Source organism: Acanthopagrus latus, chromosome 10 (assembly GCF_904848185.1).
Source record: "Acanthopagrus latus isolate v.2019 chromosome 10, fAcaLat1.1, whole genome shotgun sequence".
Classification (NCBI taxonomy): Eukaryota; Metazoa; Chordata; class Actinopteri; order Spariformes; family Sparidae; genus Acanthopagrus; species Acanthopagrus latus.
Window position 1 is genome coordinate 4,597,926 of NC_051048.1, and position 18,301 is coordinate 4,616,226.

At 43.7% G+C, this 18,301-nt stretch overlaps 1 protein-coding gene across 7 annotated transcripts in view; it reads left to right on the forward strand.

The window, feature by feature from the left end:
- col4a6 (collagen, type IV, alpha 6) overlaps nt 1-18,301 on the forward strand; it is a 112,030-nt gene that overhangs the window by 59,100 nt on the left and 34,629 nt on the right. For all 7 annotated transcript variants that reach the window (XM_037111026.1, XM_037111027.1, XM_037111032.1 and 4 more), the window contains exon 4: nt 8,737-8,814. In XM_037111026.1, the coding sequence (XP_036966921.1) occupies nt 8,737-8,814 (78 nt within the window). The remainder of the gene's footprint in view (nt 1-8,736; nt 8,815-18,301) is intronic.

An 18,301-nucleotide genomic window follows, 5' to 3' on the forward strand; every position in this document is an offset into this window, starting at 1 on the left:
CCCTTAGCTTGCAAATATTTTTTCCATTGTTTCGATCACCTCTCCCACTGCCAGTGGAACTGATTAATCATCGTTTTTATAAGCCGTGATGTTGAAAGATTCCCTCCAGGCGAGGTCTAAATTTGTCTGTACATCCTCCACCTATCGGCACAGACACACTTGGAATGAACCTCCAGCCTGCCGGGCTGCCCGCCGGCGAATAAAGGGGCACAAACAACCAGCAGCAGGCCGCCTCACGCCAGCTTCATGATGTCACGGCGGCAATAAAAGAAGATCTCCGAGACGTTGCATGCAGCAGAAAACCTGCAGTCTGTCTGAGAGCTCGGGTCTTAGCCAAAAAAAAGAAAAGCGAGCTGCTGTCCGGGCAGGAGCGCAGACGACGACGGGGGAAGAACGCAACGGGGCGGGTGAAATGTGTGATTAGGTGCAAATCGGTCATAAATCACACGGAGTGAGGAGAATGATTGGCACACAGAAAGAGCGAGGAAAGACAGGAAGACAGATTTCAGCTTAGAGGAGGGTTTGAGTAATGCTGATTTGGGGGTTCTGGTCCCTGATTTAAGCAATCGACGCGCCCTTTACCTATAAAGCCAGCGTGAGCGCCTATTAAAAGAGGCAAGGTGGGGCACGAAATCCGGAGAGCCGCTGAAATGTCGTGGATGAATCCTCCTTCTTACTGATAACGATCTGCTCATAGAGATACACTTAAGGATCTGGGCAGGGCATAAATACAGGACCCGAGGATACATAAACCAGAACCAGAGTGCTATTAGCAAGAACATGTTACTTAGCTCCTGTTTCTGCCTGCGTGCCTGTTCTCGCCCCGGGTTCATTGTGTTCTTTAAAAAAAACATGATAAAATTGCTAAATTTCCCCCCTTAAGTCTCTAATTATGTTCATGAAGAAGAAGAAGAAAAAAAAGTTGAGTAGGGTTAGAGAGAGAGAACAAGGCCGGGCAGGTCGAGTCCTAATCCTGTGTAATGGTGATGTTTCTGTTCCATCACGACCGCACAATCCTTCAGGATCTGTGTGTGTGTGTGTGTGTGTGTGTGTGTGTGAGGAGGGTTACAGGTTTATACATGTGTGCAAGTGACACAACAAACGATGATCTTTTGAAATACGATGCATTTATTAAGGAACATTCGCTTCACCTCGACGTGCCGCGACATCGCCACACGCTTTTTGTGCCTGAGAAAGGTCACAGTGCAGATGTGTGTGTGTGTGTGTGTGTGTGTGTGTGTGTGTGTGTGTGTGCGTGTGTGTGTGTGTGCGTGCATGTGTGTGTAAACAGTACAAGTTTTAACATCGTGCATGCAGACAAACAAATGATGATCCTTTTAAATGTGATCAAAAGAAATGCGAAAATTAACCGAGGCGAGGCGGGAAAGGTCACAGAACATACCTTTGTGTGTGTGAGGGGGTGTATGTGTGTAGGTGTGTGTGTGTGTGTAGGCGTGTGTTGCTAGCCAAAGTGATGGATGCTAGGTACGATAATTTGAGGTTTTTAAATGTCAGGATTGTGTAATTCTTACTCCTCAGCCTGTTTGGATTTGATCCTTTCCTTCCTTTCGGCAGTGGTGAGATGTAACCGAGTACATTTACTCATGCACTGTACTTAAAAGTATTTCACAGCTAAAAAGATGGACGATATTCAGCAATTTTTCCAATTATCAGGATAAGGTTTTGTTTTGTGTGTCCTCTTGCTGGTAAAATGCATTTAGAATATGCTGTGTTTGATTGACCTGGTGCAGTCTTTCGCCATGTTTTCAGCTTGTTTCTGTAGCTCTCTGTGTCAGGGGAGATGTGGCACTGGGAAGCAGCTTTACTCCGTAAGTCTTTACTTTGACTCTGCAAGGAAATTCTGCAGCTCGTTTGGATTTAGATTTAAGTTTGTGACATAAAGGCGTTTCGCAACATTAACACGGTCTTAACCGGATTAGAGATTGAGAAATGGAGAGGGGGGATACTGTTTACTATCTGCTTACATCAGGAACCCAAAATGCATCTGGATTTAAAGTTCATGACAGCTGATGTCAACCGTGCCTTTTAGGGATATCATTGTTTTTGTAAGTTTTAACCTGTCAGCAACAAATCGTGTTTTTGACCTCCTGTATGACCTCAGTAGATGATGACTGAACGTTCATGTTTTCGCAGTTTCAGAAAGTGAACATAAAAGGCTGAATTCAGTCTTCAGTCAACAACAGCAGCTTTACTCCAAAAATAAGACAACATTGACAAAAATACATGCAAATGTTAAATGTGATTGATTAAGTCTCAGAAGTCTGACAGTGTTTTTTTTTTAACCATTTTAACAATGATCAAGACTTTCTTAGTTTCAGAAAGTGAACATAAAAGGCTGCATTCTGTCTTTGGGTGACAACAGCAGCTTTACTTCCAAAATAAAAAAAACATGCAAATTTAATGTTAAAGACAATTGATTAAGTCTCAGAAGTCTGACAATTGTTTTTTAACAATGACTAAGACTTTCATAGCTTCAGAAAGTGAACATAAAAGTCTCTGAAGAACCCGTCTCCCGACGTATCTGTGTTCTGTCTTCGATCAACAACAGCGGCTTTACTTTATTTACATTTCCAGCCGGCGGCCATGTCAGCTGCCTTCGTGCGGCGTCCTGTTTGGGTCCGACTTACCGCCACAAATTTCCGCTGTCTGACCGAGTTATGGATGACCTGCCTCCAGCTGGGTGGCCTCGTCGACAGGAACACACACATACACAACCAGAGACACACATTAGCTTTGTGTACAAGTACACAAAGCGTGCACGTGGCTGCGATTGTGTGCTTATATACAGTCCATACTGCTAACACGCAGCATGGAATAAACAGAAGTAGATGAGGAACGCTGGAGGCCCAAACACAGCTGGTTAGTCTCCTGTGGTGGATGTCAGGGTCACAGATGGACCAGAGAGGAGAGAGGAAGAGGAGGAAGGATGGGAGATAAGGAAGGATTTGACGAGGGGGGGGGGGATGAAGGAGAAAAAAAGAGGGATGACAAAACAAGGAAGAGATGTGAGATAAGACTTTGGAGAGAGAACAGAGACTCCCCCTCTTTTTTTGCATGAGCTGTCAAAAAGTCTCATTCGTCATGTTTTTGCCCTTGTTAAACGTGTGATGACACGTTGATCGACAGGCTGTGGATTTAACAGATCCCTGCATAGCACTTAGTAGGGAAAGCTTGAAGGGTCAGTTTGGCGATTTGAGGCAGTTGGATCCACACTGCTTGATGTAACTGACTATATGTACCTCTAAAAAACAGTCTGAGTCCAGGAGGCACTCCTACCTTTACATTATTTACAGTTTTTGAGCTCGAAGTCTAACGCTACAGTAGATTTCCCAAAATGAAGGACTACTCATTCGAAGATCTAGTAAATACAGATGAACTCAAACAGTTTTATGAACTATAGGCGGAAAAATGAGGATCAAACGTTCCCTCCATATCATAACCCAGCCTGTCTGACCTTCAACCAAACCACCATCATCCTCAGCGGTGAGGAATTCTATAACATACATGGCATGCAAAGTTTTATCTTGCTGCTTTTAAGAAAACAAACAGGGCCGCCCTGTCACATCACGCTCTGTTGTCTCAGCCATACGTCTCTGAAAATGCATATCACACTCTGGGTAACCCTAGACTCAACCTTCATCCGGATAACATCAGCAAGACCCTGTAGGAACGCAAAGACGTGTCCAGACGTCAGCCGGTACCCACGAGCTGCCAATCTCAGGTGTATGAACAGCAGACAGGTATTACGGGCGGCTTTTAAAATTCTCCGTTAGACGTATGTACATGAGAGTGTTTGGACAGTAAAGTATGAGCAAACAGAGGAGATTGATTGGGGAACATTAGGCCGGGTAATGCCGAGATGACAGAGCGGGAGAACGAATGAACAGTGTTGTAATTCATGCAAACCAATCGGGGAACGAGCCTGTTCCATCACGTTATGTCAGCTAATGATGCTAAATTATGAGCTCACTGGCTTTTGTCTTCAAAGTGCTCTTGTCTGATCCTGTGGCAGCTTTACATTCCTTTAACTTAATCTCAGCCTCAACATACAGGGTCACTTCAGTCAGGATGCAAAGCAGGTTTTTTTTTTTTTCTGGTACAGTTCAGCGCCACAGTCGACGGGGGATGTCCAGGACTTTAAAAATGAGGGATTGCCATTTGTTTCCTGTTTCTAACTGGTGGTCAATGTTGGTTTTTATACCTCTGTGGCAGCAAATTCTGGAGATATTTTAAGGTTGTTCATCAGTTCTTCCCATTCTTATGAACGCGATATCCCAGGAATTCTTTCTTCAAATTTGGGGCAAAAGTTAGGCCGGTTAGAATTTGGTGGTCAAGAGTCACATCTCTCAGGAAATAATACGCTAATAATAAGAAACATTCACAGGTATGTCTAATTGGAGTAAAAAATCAAACTTGTCTTTGGTGCCCACCTTGAAACTGTGGTGTGTTTGGAGAGATCGTCTGTGCTGTCAGGTTGAAGATGTTTGCGACTGCCATCAAATCTAATCTAATCTACGCAGAACCATCGAGCCAAAAATCACATCGCTAACAGTAAACGGTGCAAACCATGGAATTATGTCAATATAATGACGACTGGTTGGCGCTCGGGGGCAGTAATTCTAGGTGAAGGTATTTTAACTCTGATGGTGGTGCGAGGCCAGCACAAGAGCAAACACACACACACACCTTTAGACACACATGGGTTGTGTTCCAGTGGCTGTAAGATGATCCGGTGATCATTTCATATTGTTAAACCAGCGTTTTTCAGCTCATTGTGCTCATGAGTCTTTGTTCTCTATGGGAGAATGTCGTGAGTGTGTGCTCGCTTTTGTGCCTTCACCTTTGTGACGACCGCTGTTTGAACTTATAAGTGAGCAGATTTTTGTCACTTTTCTAAAATTCACTAAAATTTGAATGAGGTTTGGTGCAGGGACTGAGGAACGTCCTTCCTAAAGAGCGTCCTCGCAAGCGTAGAACCGACTTGTGTGCACTCACGCAGCGCTACCTGCGTCTACACCACCTGAACACACTCACGTGTCCGACTCCACGTGTGTTTATTTACCTGCAGTCATTCTTTTCTTTGCGGCCGTGTCTTCCTGCTCCACCATCACAGATCACACATCCCCTCGGGGCGCTGGCTTTAGATTTCTGTCTGTGTCATCCTTCACTTTTAACTCTGGGTGTGGACGGAGCAAATTGAACCGGGATCACCTCCCCACCCTGCTCAGGTAGAGGCTGGATTATATCCCAGAACAATGAGTGGCATACTCACTCCTGACCGGAGAACACCTGAGGACGCATTCATGCCTCGACGAAAGGAGGATAATAGGCTGAAATAATAGAGATGGGAGCAAAGAGAGCAGCAATAAGTCTTTTTTTTTTTTTTTTTTTTTGGGGTTCGACTGCATGAAATTCCCATCCAGTTCGCTCCTTCCTCTTTTGTTGTTCTTTTTTAGACTTCATTTGGCTGGCCGTGAATGCTCCAAATCACTTGTTCTGCTTCTATTTTTAGCTCCGTCTTCTTTACCCTCTTTGCCAAAACATCAATTTGAGCTTCTCTCTCTCTCTCTCTCTCTCCTTCGTTGGCCTCCCTCCACTTCTTTTACCGCTCCTCTTTCGCTGCCTTTGCTCCCTCCATTAGCCCAGATTTCACAGTTTTCCCCGGCTCACTTTCTCCCTCTCTTGCCCTCCTTCTGTCACTGTGATTAGAGGAGTTGAGGAGATCAGAGGGAAGAAAGCAGGAGCAGCACCACTGACCTTTCCCCTCCTTCCCTCTCTCTCTCTCTCTCTCTCTCTCTCTCTCTCACCTCTCTGTGCCAAGCTCGCTTTCTCCTTGTTGTGTGTTTTTGCTCTTTTTCTCCCTCACATCCATCGAGTCGTTTTGTCTGCAGGTTTAATGGTTGTCACTGATTCTGTCAGTAGTAGTTGTAGCAGTAGTAATCATTTATCACACCTCCGCGACCTTTACTGCTTAATATGTGACCATCACTGTTTTTTTTGTGTGTGTGTGTGTCATTTCCTGACCAAATATTTTTAATTATTACTCAAAGGAATTTTGGCAAAAATTGACCAAAAAGTCGAGATTTTTGGACTTTTCAAACTTTTCAAACAAAATGAAGTTTGGTTTCTTGGTTTAAAAGTTCCAGGTGCTTTTTTTGGTCGAGGTGGTGGAGACCAAAAACAGAGCAAAAAAGAAAAAAAGCGAGATTGTATGCACTTAAATTCATAGAAAGAAATGAAGAAGAGAAAGAAAATACTCAAATTCTAGACAAGAAGTCCTGTATAATAAGAAAAGAGGCAATCATCTCATAAACTGTGTTCTGTTATTCGCTGGGACAGTTGTGTGCACAGACTTCTCAGGCAAGAATTAAACATAGAAATGCTGTTGATCTATACTTAAATAAAAAATAAAATATTTGAAAGTCTGTCTTTTGGTTTCAGAATCAAGTCAAGTAAGGTTTCTGGGTTCTGGGTGAAAACATGATCAGTATTGTGTTCTCGTTCGCTTACAAATCTACAGACGCAGGTTCAAAGGTGTCGTATGAGTTAATAAAGATAATCCGTGATTGATCTGAATATTTCTCAGACACCTCCACAGTCGTTCCCAGGCTCTCATTATATGAGGCTGCGACCCAGACTAGACCATCTGACGATTACTTCCAGGGGTCCTGGAGGGTCCTTGACCTCGATTATTGTGGATTATTGTGGATATGAACTAACACACCCTCTCACCTCCTCACACTTTCTCCTCATCCACTCCTGTCCTCTGAGCCTCCATCGCTCCCCAGCCAACACCCTTTTGTCCCTCCACCCCTCCTGTCCCCCGTCTCCTCCACGTCTCTCCACCCCGCCAGCACCCTTTCATCCACTAATCACATTGAAATGCCAGCTATGACCCGCGAGTTTGACCCCGAAGAGACGCCCAAACCATGGACTCATATGAGACATTTGCTTCCTTATCCACAAGGAGGTGACGATTAACTATTGATCAAATATTTATGCAAAATCGCAGCATTTCAGATGAAGAAATACACAAATACGTCGACGGCGAATCCAATAATCACGCATATGTCGACGCTCGCCATGTGATCCGACCCCTCCCACCCAGAGCGAGCATGCAAGTGAATAGATGGCATGCGGCGTTTTGAAGTCATGCCACTCATATGTCAGCTTATTAAAGCTCTCTCTGCCACTTACAAACTCTAAAAAGCACGGCGTGATGTTTGGTAGACATCTCAGGAATGCCACCCCGAAACGCCAAAGAGGTTAATCTGTAGTTCACTTGGAGTTTATGAGTTACACATGTTGAGTGGGTGGCGATGCCGAGGTTGTTGACTGCGCGTAAGACGGGTCAGATCGGGAACAAAAAAGTGGATGTTTAGATTTAAATTCTGAGTGTTTCCCCAGGTCCGCTGCTGCTGTTATCACTGGCTCCGCTCTTCGCCCAGATGTTCGTCTCTGGTTGTAGTTAAGGCCGGTTTGCGTCTGTCACTAATCAACATGCAGAGAACAAAAAGAGCTTCTCTGGGAGCTGGTTGTTTGGTGGTTGCAGCCGCCTGAGTGGTGCATGGCGGTGTGTGAACCTGGAAGCATCCGGTCATAGCTAACCATCGCATGTCCACACAAACACCTTCAGACTGATGTCAAGAGGGTTTGTTTGCTATGACTGGATGATCAATGTGACTCGCAATCCTGAGACAACAAATTGCAGATGGGATGGGATGGGAGTCAGTCCGAAGGGGATGTCACTGGACTTTCCCTCCCGAGAGCAGTGTTGACGTCCATAGTCATTGTAACCCAAAGTTTAAGTTGAAAACCTAACCCAACGCTGCACATTGCGTACTAACCAGACGCTAGAGGGATATGTTGAGTGTCGTAGTTTGAATCTTAAGGCCAATCCACCAAGTTGCCGCCATGACGACCCTCACCCGACCCTAACTTCCTTCGGTTTGATGAGAGAAAGCAACAAAGACAGAAACTCTATCAGAGACTTGGGACCTGAGTGAATTGTCTCAATCCAGCTATTGTATCTTATTCTGTGATCAGACTTCTCAGGAAGTGTTACAGCTCGTCGTCTTGTGGTTTCAGACAGACAAGCGTCCCCACAGGTCGCAGCGACTTTATGAAAGGACTCCTGTGGAGTTGTCTCCCCGGGGCTTCTGCTGCTGTTATCACTGGCTCTATTCTTCTTTTTTTTTTTCGCTCAGAGTTTCGTCTCTGGTTGTGGTTAAGGTTGATTTTGTGTCTCTGTTACCAATCAACAAGCAGATGAGAAAGAGCTGGAGGTCAAACACCGACTCATCTGTGCCCAGTTAGAAAACACAGAAAAGAGAAAAAAAACGGGCTGTGATCACAACGCCGGCACAAAAAGGGAGCACTGTTTACGATACAGAGAACGTGATAGCGCACGTTGAGTTTGATACATAATTAGATCTCCTCTTTCTTTTTTTTAAACATCATGCACTGTTTCAGTCATCAGATTATCAGCTCTGATTGGATCTGATCCGTTTCTAAATCCACCTTAAATCACTGTAAATCCGCCAGCTTCGCACTGATGCAACACATGACTCATGCGGTTGTTACCTGAGTCTCTTCTGCTTCTGTTTTCTGTCTTTTTGTTTCTTTTTTTTCAGTTTTCTTCATGAACAGACTCTTGCTCTTCGCATCACACCGATTCTACAATTTGTAACCTCCTCCTCTTTTTTGTGTCTGCAGGGTACCAAGTCTGACGAGCCGTGTGCAGGCCGCGACTGCAGCAAAGGATGCAAGTGCATCCCGGAGAAAGGTGGCAGGGTGAGTCACATCCCATCTGCACGATGCCGGTTTGGCTCTCATACAGTAAAAATCCAAGTTTTTTTTCTATATTTCTGAACACCTGAAGGAGGAGCGGCACGTCATCACACTTCAGTACTTTTCATGTGTAGATTTGGTTCTTTGTCCTCACAGAAAACTGTTTAATTAGCTGAAGAAATTAAGAAGCGGTGACCTCGGGGCTCCAATTTAGATTTTTCTATCTCTTTCCCTCACATGGCTGCACACATTAACACCCACAGACACGATCGCTATTCGCGTTACACAAGTTCAAACAGTCCTGATCTGAAGTCCTGCACCGTGTTTCAATCAGACACCCACAAACAGAAAACAGTGTCCGTAGGCGAGGAGCTCATTATCTTTCACTGACGACATCCAATAAAAGCACTGACGATTTGCTCATCGATGACTGACTGCACAAGAAGTATTCAGGTCCTTTAAGTAAAAGTACATATACCACACTGGGAAAATACTCTATTACAAGAAAAAAGTCCTAAGAGACTAGAAGTAGAAAGTTGCATTAGATGGGAAAGTGTTTATGTAAAATACTTGAGGAAATGTAAATGTTACATTCCACCGCTGCTTACAATATGTCATGAAACAAGACACATTTATCTCAGTATATATACAGAAACACACCTGTCAGCTGTTCACACTTCAGTATCGACGAGCGGAGCAGCTCCACTCTCTGATTTATGCCTCCAAACGTCACTTTGGCAGAAAGTTTTGTGGCTGTTTTTATACGTCAGTATAAATCTGCCAGCTTCACATACATTCCTGTACGTTAACAAGCCTCTATAAATGCTTTTCGGCATCATCGGGTCGGAGGAAGGAAGGCTGTAAATAAGTGGAAGGGGTTTGTCTTTATGTTATGAGGAGGCAGAGAGAGATAGAGATGCAGGTGCAGCCACACCAGACCTCATTAGAAAAATGGCAGATTTAAGAAAAACCTGAGAATAATCACCCGTGTGCCTCGGTCTCAGTCTTTAAACTCAGGATGCTAGTTTGCTTAGCACTCTGCGGATATTACGGCACCCTGAGAATCGATTTGTTGTTATAGAGGCACAAAAAAAGATAAATGAGAAGAACTCAGAAGGTTCCGTCGGCCTTTATGTGGCCTGAGAGACAAAACCCAGGGCAAAAAAAAAATGAATCCTCTTCACAGTTGCCGCAGCTCAGAAAGCAAGTTGTTGAGTGCAAATAAAGTAAAATAGATAAGTATTAACTTTTCGATGGGTTTAAATTTGCCCTTGGTTTCGCCTCTCAGGCTACATACTTCAATAAATGAATCATCTGATCGGTGGGGGTTGCACCTGCAGTCACTACTGAGGGCCAAAGTTGTTATTGTCACCTCAATTTGCAAGTTTTCTGGAGCAGATTTATGGTTTTAACAGCCAATATTCTTAATCAATAATTTGACGTTGGATTAGGCAGAACAGAACTTTATCTCCTCCCAGTCCCCAGTGGAAATTACACCCTTTAATGCAGCCGTTTTTAGCTGAAAGGTGTCTTTTAGTCACACTTTTATGCCCACATTTACCTTCTGCGTGAAACAAGAAGCTCAGACGGTGTTTTTATAGATTTAGATCATCTTTTTCTGCTAATGCTAACTTGCGTTTTCATGGCGGGGAAAAAAGCGGTAAAAAAATTGTTTAAAAAAAATGAAAATAAACACCCCCAGCTGAGAGCTGTGTGTGTGTGTGTGTGTGTGTGTGTGTGTGTGTGTGTGTGTGTGTGTGTGTGTGTGTGTGTGTGTTCACCTCTGGCTAAAAACCAGACTGAATGTAAGCCTCACACTCTTTCAGCCTGTATCCAAACACCAATTACTGTCTGACACACAAGCCTGCACTTACCGCCTGCCTCACTGTACGCCAGTTTAGCTAAATAACACAGCGACGACCTCCACTTCACACCCAGGTACCTGTCGGTAAATGATACAGCTCAGGCAGGTAAAACCACCTACCTCTGTACGGGACTCCCGCTCGGACCCAAATGACACTGTATTACCCGCTTCACCTGTTATTGTTGGGAGACGTTTAAAGTGCTTATTTGTCTCTTTTCAGTTTTACTTTTGTACCCGCAGGTCAGGGAGGTCAGGTGTGTTCTCCATCATAGCTGGTAACAGGTGGAGGAGGAGGTTAGGCGTGTGTTTGGGCTGGAAAGTTTCCCCTTTTTTGGCAATATTTGAAATGAGAATGTCTTCTTCCAACCACATCCTGTCAGCCCGATCACCAGGATATGAAGTCAGCAGTTATTGTTTCTGCAAACCACAGATTGTGGGGCGTTTTTTAGGAGACCTAGAGGATATTTCCATCTATTTATTGGTTGTCAAACTCTGTGTTTTTTAGGAGACCTGCCAGCATATCTTGCCATTTTTCTGGTGACTAAATCGGGTGTCCTTTCTTGAGATCCAGTTGTTTTTAACCTGGTGTTTTTTAGGCGACCTAGAGATATTTCCAATTATTTTTTGGTTTCAAACTGGGTGTTTTTTTAAGAGACCATATTTGTGCTGACCAAAAGCAGCTGTTTCTCGAAGGAAGGCAGATCGTCTCCATCAATGACTATGGTGACAAAAACACGTATTTTAAGACAAACTGTGACGTTTTGCTAAACCCACCCACTGTTTTTTGTGCCTAAACTAATCAGAGCAGAAGCACAGCATTGTGAAGGGAGATAAATGGAAGATTCAACCAAAACAAAAGTGAAGTTGCAACATGGAGAAAGTTATGATCTGTGGTTTTGCAGAAATGTACTTATTTATGCCGACGACTGGGTTGTGTATACGCCTACTTTTTAGTTTTAAGAAAAAAAACAAGAAAGTCCATTGTTGATTATTGGTCCATAATATTCTGGCATCGTTTCAGCTCCTTAACTCCTGAGGTGTAAAGTAGAAACATATCAGAGGAGCGGGCTAAACATTCTCCTGTAAATGTCTCTTGGCTTGTTTAGTATGTTTTGGACCAGAATCAATCGCTTGTCTCAGTTTTTCCGATACCACTCCATGTTCATGTGGGCTGGATTTATGTTTGTTGGACGACGCAGGAGTCGTGCCTGCAGGAGTGTTTGGCATCTTTCAGTCAGACGATAAACAACAGCAGTAATGAAACAAATCAAACCCGGCTGATGTCAGACAGACGGACGGGATGTAAATGTTGTCATGTTTGAGTTTAGAGATGTTCTGTTGATGCCTGAGGGGAACCACCTGTCAGAGAGCAGTTAAAAATGTAAAGTTTTGTTGTACTGTCTGTTTTTTAATTTATTAATAATAATGAAAAACACAGCAACTTAAAGTTAAAGGGATAGTGCGACAATGAAGGGAATGACGCTCATTTTCTTTGTTTTTCCCACCAAGAGTTAGATGAGACGATCAATACCACTCTTGTAACAGCTGGTTCAAAATATAACTTGTTAGCTTAGCTTAGCATAAAGGCTAAAACCACCAGGGGGAAACAACTAGCCCGGCTCTGCCTAAAGGTGACAAAAATCAACACATGTTTGTTAAATCTGTACAAAAACCCACTCAGACAGTGACTTCCTGACGTTTCCCTACCTGTTTGATGTCTTTATGCTAAGCTAAGCTAACTGCTGGCTGTAGCTTCACATGCACAGTACACACAAGACTGGTGTCAAAACCCAATGAGACCACTTCCCATAACATAGAACTATTCCTTTAACGAGCCAATATTAACAATAACAACAACGATAAACATATTTTTCCATCTTATTAGAGGCAGACACACGTAATGTGCTGGAAACAAACACGAGCCTCGGAAGGAATCTTCGTATCTCCATTTATTTGTTCCTGTTTGCCCTGTGCAGATGTTTTGGCTCGTATGTGCCAACATCTGTGCCAATACCTCTGAGGGGCATCGCGCTCACAGTGGTGCATTGTTGGACGAACATGTCGAGGCATACGAATATGTAGTGAGGCATGAAAACAAACATCCGGTTCTAATGCAGGGGGAGGAACAGACACGCCTCCTGACGATCGGGAGGGTTTTGATCGCCGCGTCAGATAGACAGTAGGATTGATTGGCCTCTTAAAGCCATTGCTTATGCCTGAGTAAGCCCCGTTGCTCCCCTGGGTGACAAACCCAAACGCAAACACCACGAAGACACAATCCAGACGGAGAGAGTTGGTTTTCATTAGTTTTCGCCGACGGGCTCTGAGTTTTAGAGAAAAATACGATGTTTGAAAGCTTGCGCTCACATGTTCAACTCCCCTGGCTTTAATATCTGTGTCACACTGGATCCATTAGGTCCAATAACATCCGCTCCTGTTGGGTAAACCTCCAGGGGTCATGGGTCAGCGCCAGGGATGACAGGCTGGCTTATGTGCGTGTGTGTTTGAGCAGTCGACACACTAAAGCTCTTCAAGTTGCAGAGAGGTCAGGGAGGATGTGCTTTATTCAATTTTGCCCGGACCTCCATGTGTGTCAATCAGAACCAGAGAGACAGCGAGAGGACTTCCTGATTCCGTTAAAACGCCAGCGGGGACGGGTCAACGTTTTTTTCTCCATCACACCGGAGTAAAGTTTCTCACCCAATCATGACTCAACGACTTCAATATGTGGATTAAAGTCGGCATCAGTCGCCGGGTAAAGAAAGTAAGGGAACCCAAATATACTCACAAGAAATCAGAAAAAAAAAGCTGCAAATCCTTGAAATTACAAACAGAAGAAGCAACACAACAAACACTCTCCTCCCAGACAACAAAGGGGGAGTGAAGGATAAAGGATGACTGGATGAATAGAGAAAGAGAGAGTGCAGCAGCCTCCATCCCCCTCCTTTAAAGCACCGTGAGGGTAAAGTGATAGTGGATGTGTGTCTCACTGGGATGGGAAGATAAGAGAAGGAGGGATGAAGCCCCTCTGCGGGGCCTCTCGATGAAAGGCTGCGTCTCTCCATCCCCTTGAATTCCTTCGCTTTAATCCTGAAGCAGGTAGAGAGGAAGAAGGCACAGAGAGAGAGAGAGAAATCCTTTAATGTCAAAGAAGACGAGAGAGAGACAGCAGAAGAGAAGGGAAACAAAATATAGACGAGGGGCGACTTAATGTGGACGATGAATCGAAGGTAAAGACGGAAAGAAAGTAAAAGAAGAGGAAAATGAGACAAAGTAGAAGGAATGTAGAAGAGTTAGGCTGATATATAAAGAGTCAAACATTAGACCAGACCGCTATTACCAAGTTTTACCTCTAGGCGTCGCACCCAAATCAGCCAGTCCCGAGTGAGAGGCCATTAATGAGAGTGTAGCAGCAGCGTAGTCCATCATGACAACTGTTACCCATCATGCTCTTTAACTCTAATTAAAAGAAATCTGTCAGTCCTCCACTGGATGTCTTTGTAAAACTGTTTAATCACTAATTAACTGATAATCTCTTTTTTCACATGTAATTCGAAGTGTAAAATATATTATATAAACGTTTTTTTTAAGTTGTGAGCATGACAGCCTGTCACTCCAAACAGATTCTGATTGGCTGTCCATGCTTCTGTTGTCAAATCGCCCCCTGAACCCTCAGACAGTCAACAACACCGTGTCAGAGGGTTGAAACAGCCCTTTAAAATATGTATAGAAAAGGCACAGGTATATAATCAGATGGAGAGGACGAATGTATGTCACACACACACACACACACACACACAGGCTCAGATTGCAGTCAGATAATCAGAGTTGGCTGCAGTTCAACTTTGATCTCTTCTGTCTCTTTACGTTATCTTTCAATATATCTACCACCTCTCTCCCCCCTCTTCCTCTCTCTGTCTCCCCCTCACTCTCTCATCAGTTTCGCTGATGGAGAACTTGTTAGTCTCTTTTAAGAGGATATATGTGTGTGGTTACTGTTATGTTTCCGTGTGTGTGTGTGTGTGTGTGTGTGTGTGTGTGTCTAATGTACAGGATGGTCTTATCACACACTCCTGGGCCCCTGTATGGCATTTTATCTGCAGGCTCATCCTCCTAATGAGGCAGGAGTCTAAAAACGGTGGCGGTCGTCTTTGTTTAGGCTTCTTCTTAGCGCACACACACACAAACACACACGCACACAGACGTATAAAATGGCGGTATAGCTGCCATTTTGCCTCCCCCTTTGTCCAAAATGTCTCGACTAACAAAAAAAAAAAAAAAAAAAACATCCCCTTGTCTTTCAGTCTGAGCTGCTGAAGTGATGGAAGGATAGAATTCAGCTTTGAACACACACACACACGCACACACACAGACACACCTGACACTCACAGCCCTCTCATCCACTCACCAGACACCAAGTTTTGTCTAGGAGAGGTCAGAGGTCACATTCAACACAAAGGCCAGGGTAGACCAGAAGGTCAAGGGGTGTGTGTGTGTGTCTTTATCCTTTATTTCCTTCTCCTCTCTCATCACTCTTACCTGTTTGTCTCTCTGATGACTTTGAATCTCGTAACTTTATTATACAAACATTAAATAACAAAGAGAGAAAAAAAAAGCTAAAACTTCATTTCATCAGGATGTTTCCTGTTTGGTTCCTGAATTATAAACTGTTATCAAATGTTGAAGATGAGCACCAGAGACCTGTTGCTGCATCGTCTCAGTTTTACTGCCCTCTCATGGCTGCTGGAGGAACTGCTGTGAACTGAATGTGTCACTGAGACATATTTGATGCAGTTTTAATATAAGAAACACATTTTTTTTTTTTTTACTCCACTGCATTTATTTTAAAACTTTAATGTTATAAGATAATTATAACGGAGTAAATAATATATATATATTCCTCCTTAATATTGTGGAGTTTAAGTTTAAAGCAGCAGGAAATGAGATACTCAGTTAATGTACAAGTACCTCAACAGTACCTGAGTAGGCACTTTGATTTATATTTATGTACTGAAGGGATCCCACAAGTCAGTTTATATTGTATAATTCAAGACAATTCCCCTCACCCACCGTCCCTGAACGCACCTTAGCAGCTGATGTCAACACCAGTGTACAACCCTGAGGTGTGTAATAAGGAGCAATTATGTGCAGTTTTAAGTGTTACATACATTATATGAGATTAAATGTGCATTATAGAAGATTTGTATCACATTACATTAAAACACAACAGTATAACATGAATTATTTTGAAGTTTTCAGGTCCTTTTACTTTGAAGTTTGGCAGGATGTTCAAGAAAAGCACCTATAAGTTACGTTCTTGTGTGATTTTAGACGGTACGTTCTTGCCCGTCTAATTAAGATGACTTAATTATAATATTTAAGAGAAGAAAAGAAAGATTTAGTGTGAAGATCTCATTGGTTTCACCTCTCTGATGTCTTACACACACTTGTACAAAACGCAGGAATGCAACCGAAGTGGTTATTACGGTTTTTATAGGATCTTGTGATTTGATATGAAGATGACACAACCGTTATTTATGATACACAAATCCACGCTCGCGTCATTTACGGCTTTTTGATATCTGCCCCTCCCCGCTCGTTACTGAGGCACGCTGTTAAACATGCAGATGCTCATCGCCTCTCGTGTTATAAGCTCCTATATGTGCTGTTTTATCCAGCAGACGAGTCAGCTGCAGGTTGGGTGGGCGTCAGATGGTATCAGGCGGGAGTGCAGCTTCCCCTGCTAGTATCTCTGGACTTTTGTTTTGAAGGAGCAGATAGTGTGGAGGGGAAAGAGTCCCACGCTGCTGGTGCACACACACACACACACACACACACACACACACACAGACAGCGATACTGAAAATATGCACATTAGCGGAGCATTAACAAACTGTGCTGGAATCCCCGGCCCTACCTAACTAAACACAGCTGGGTCGAGCTCGTCTTCACACACATCGCTGCTTTTTGTGCGACTGGAAAACGTGACCGCGTCTCTTCATCCCGTTATAAACAACGAGAGGTGAAGAGCTTGAAAGGAAACCGCGGCGTTTTTGCTGAAGTCTGAAACTTGTTGTGTTTGTTTGTCGTCTTGCACATTCTTGTCCGGCGCTGCTGTCAACAGTCTGAAGTGTTGTTTGACCGCGATAAGCTTTAAGAATGTGACGTTTCTTAGCCAGCGCGGATGACGCACTCATTTGTGAGGCATCCACCTGTTTTCATCCACATGTTCAATTCAAGCCTGGAATTGGAAATAAACCCAATAAATTGTATTGCACGGGTAAGATGTAGATTATAAGGAAACAAGAATGGCGCAAGAATAGTTTTCTGTCCAACGACACACGAACAGGAGGTCTCGAGTCACCGTGATCCAAAAGAAAGACGATGCATGTTTGGCCATTACTCAACCATTCGAGTGATGATTGTGACACGGTCAAGGTCAAAGGTCAGCGTCACCATGACACTGTGATATAAGAGCATCCTGACAGGTGCGTAGATGCATATAACCGTGAGTCGAGTTTTCATCAAGATTCAGACATCACTCTCTGAGAAATCAATCAAAAAATCTTGCAAAGTTAGAGAAAGTGATCCTGATACAACCTCTTATTCATAATAAAACCAAAAACCAGAAGTTGAGGGGGGTCTTTCCTGGACCGAGACACATCTTACATCCAAGTTTTGTTTGAACCCAAACCCAGCAAACGGACACGAGTGAAATAAGTCAGTTTTGCAGGGTTAAGATGTAAATCCTAAAGAAATGATGGCTGCTGACAGAGATTGATTAAATCCGAGGGTCTTATAATGTATCAAGCAGGTCAAACCAGATCGTCTCACGCTGATAACTCGCACCTCAAACATAAAGATACAGACATCTTCGTATCCTCCCGACTGTATGTTCCCACATGTGCTGCTTCTTTTGTCCTTGATAATATACTGTGATTCACTCACTGCTCTCCCCTCAAACCCCTATAGCTCTTTATGCTCCACTCAGGACGCCTCTTTCACCGCTCTCTATCTCTTTACGCTGCTGCTGCTGCTATCTTGATGGTTCCTCCCCAAAACACACCAAAAAAAAAAAAAAAAAAAGGCTCAAACTCAAGATGATATCTTAAACACAGGGTGTAACTCACGTCTCGTTTCCTCAACAAGGGGCCACTTTTATCCCTAATTTTTACTTCAGGTAGTCTCGTGGAGATTGTTGCAGCACTGCCGAGCCGACAGACGACTCGTAGCTGAGCGTCGTAATGGATCTTAAAGCCGTTGCCAAACATCTTCGTCCCCATTGCTTTTTAGAGGTCTTAAAGGTTTTAAACGTGCCAATTACATCTGCCGTTTGTGCTCAGAGGCTGTCGTCACCTCGGGCTAATTTTTTTCGTTTCAGCCTCAATTGCACCATTTAGTTAAAGTCGGCTTTTTACATGTGCTGAGCGCCTTGTTGTTTCAGTCGTTAAGACTCCGTCGTGTTTTTGTGTTTAGATAACAGAAAGAAGGTATCGGCGCTTCCTCCTCCTCCTTCTCCGCCTCGCTTCCTGTCCGACAGCTGAGAAAGCTCCGCGACTTTATGACATCATCACCGTGGGACGGCCGCTAATGGGCTTTTTATTGGAGGCGAAAGCACCTGGATGA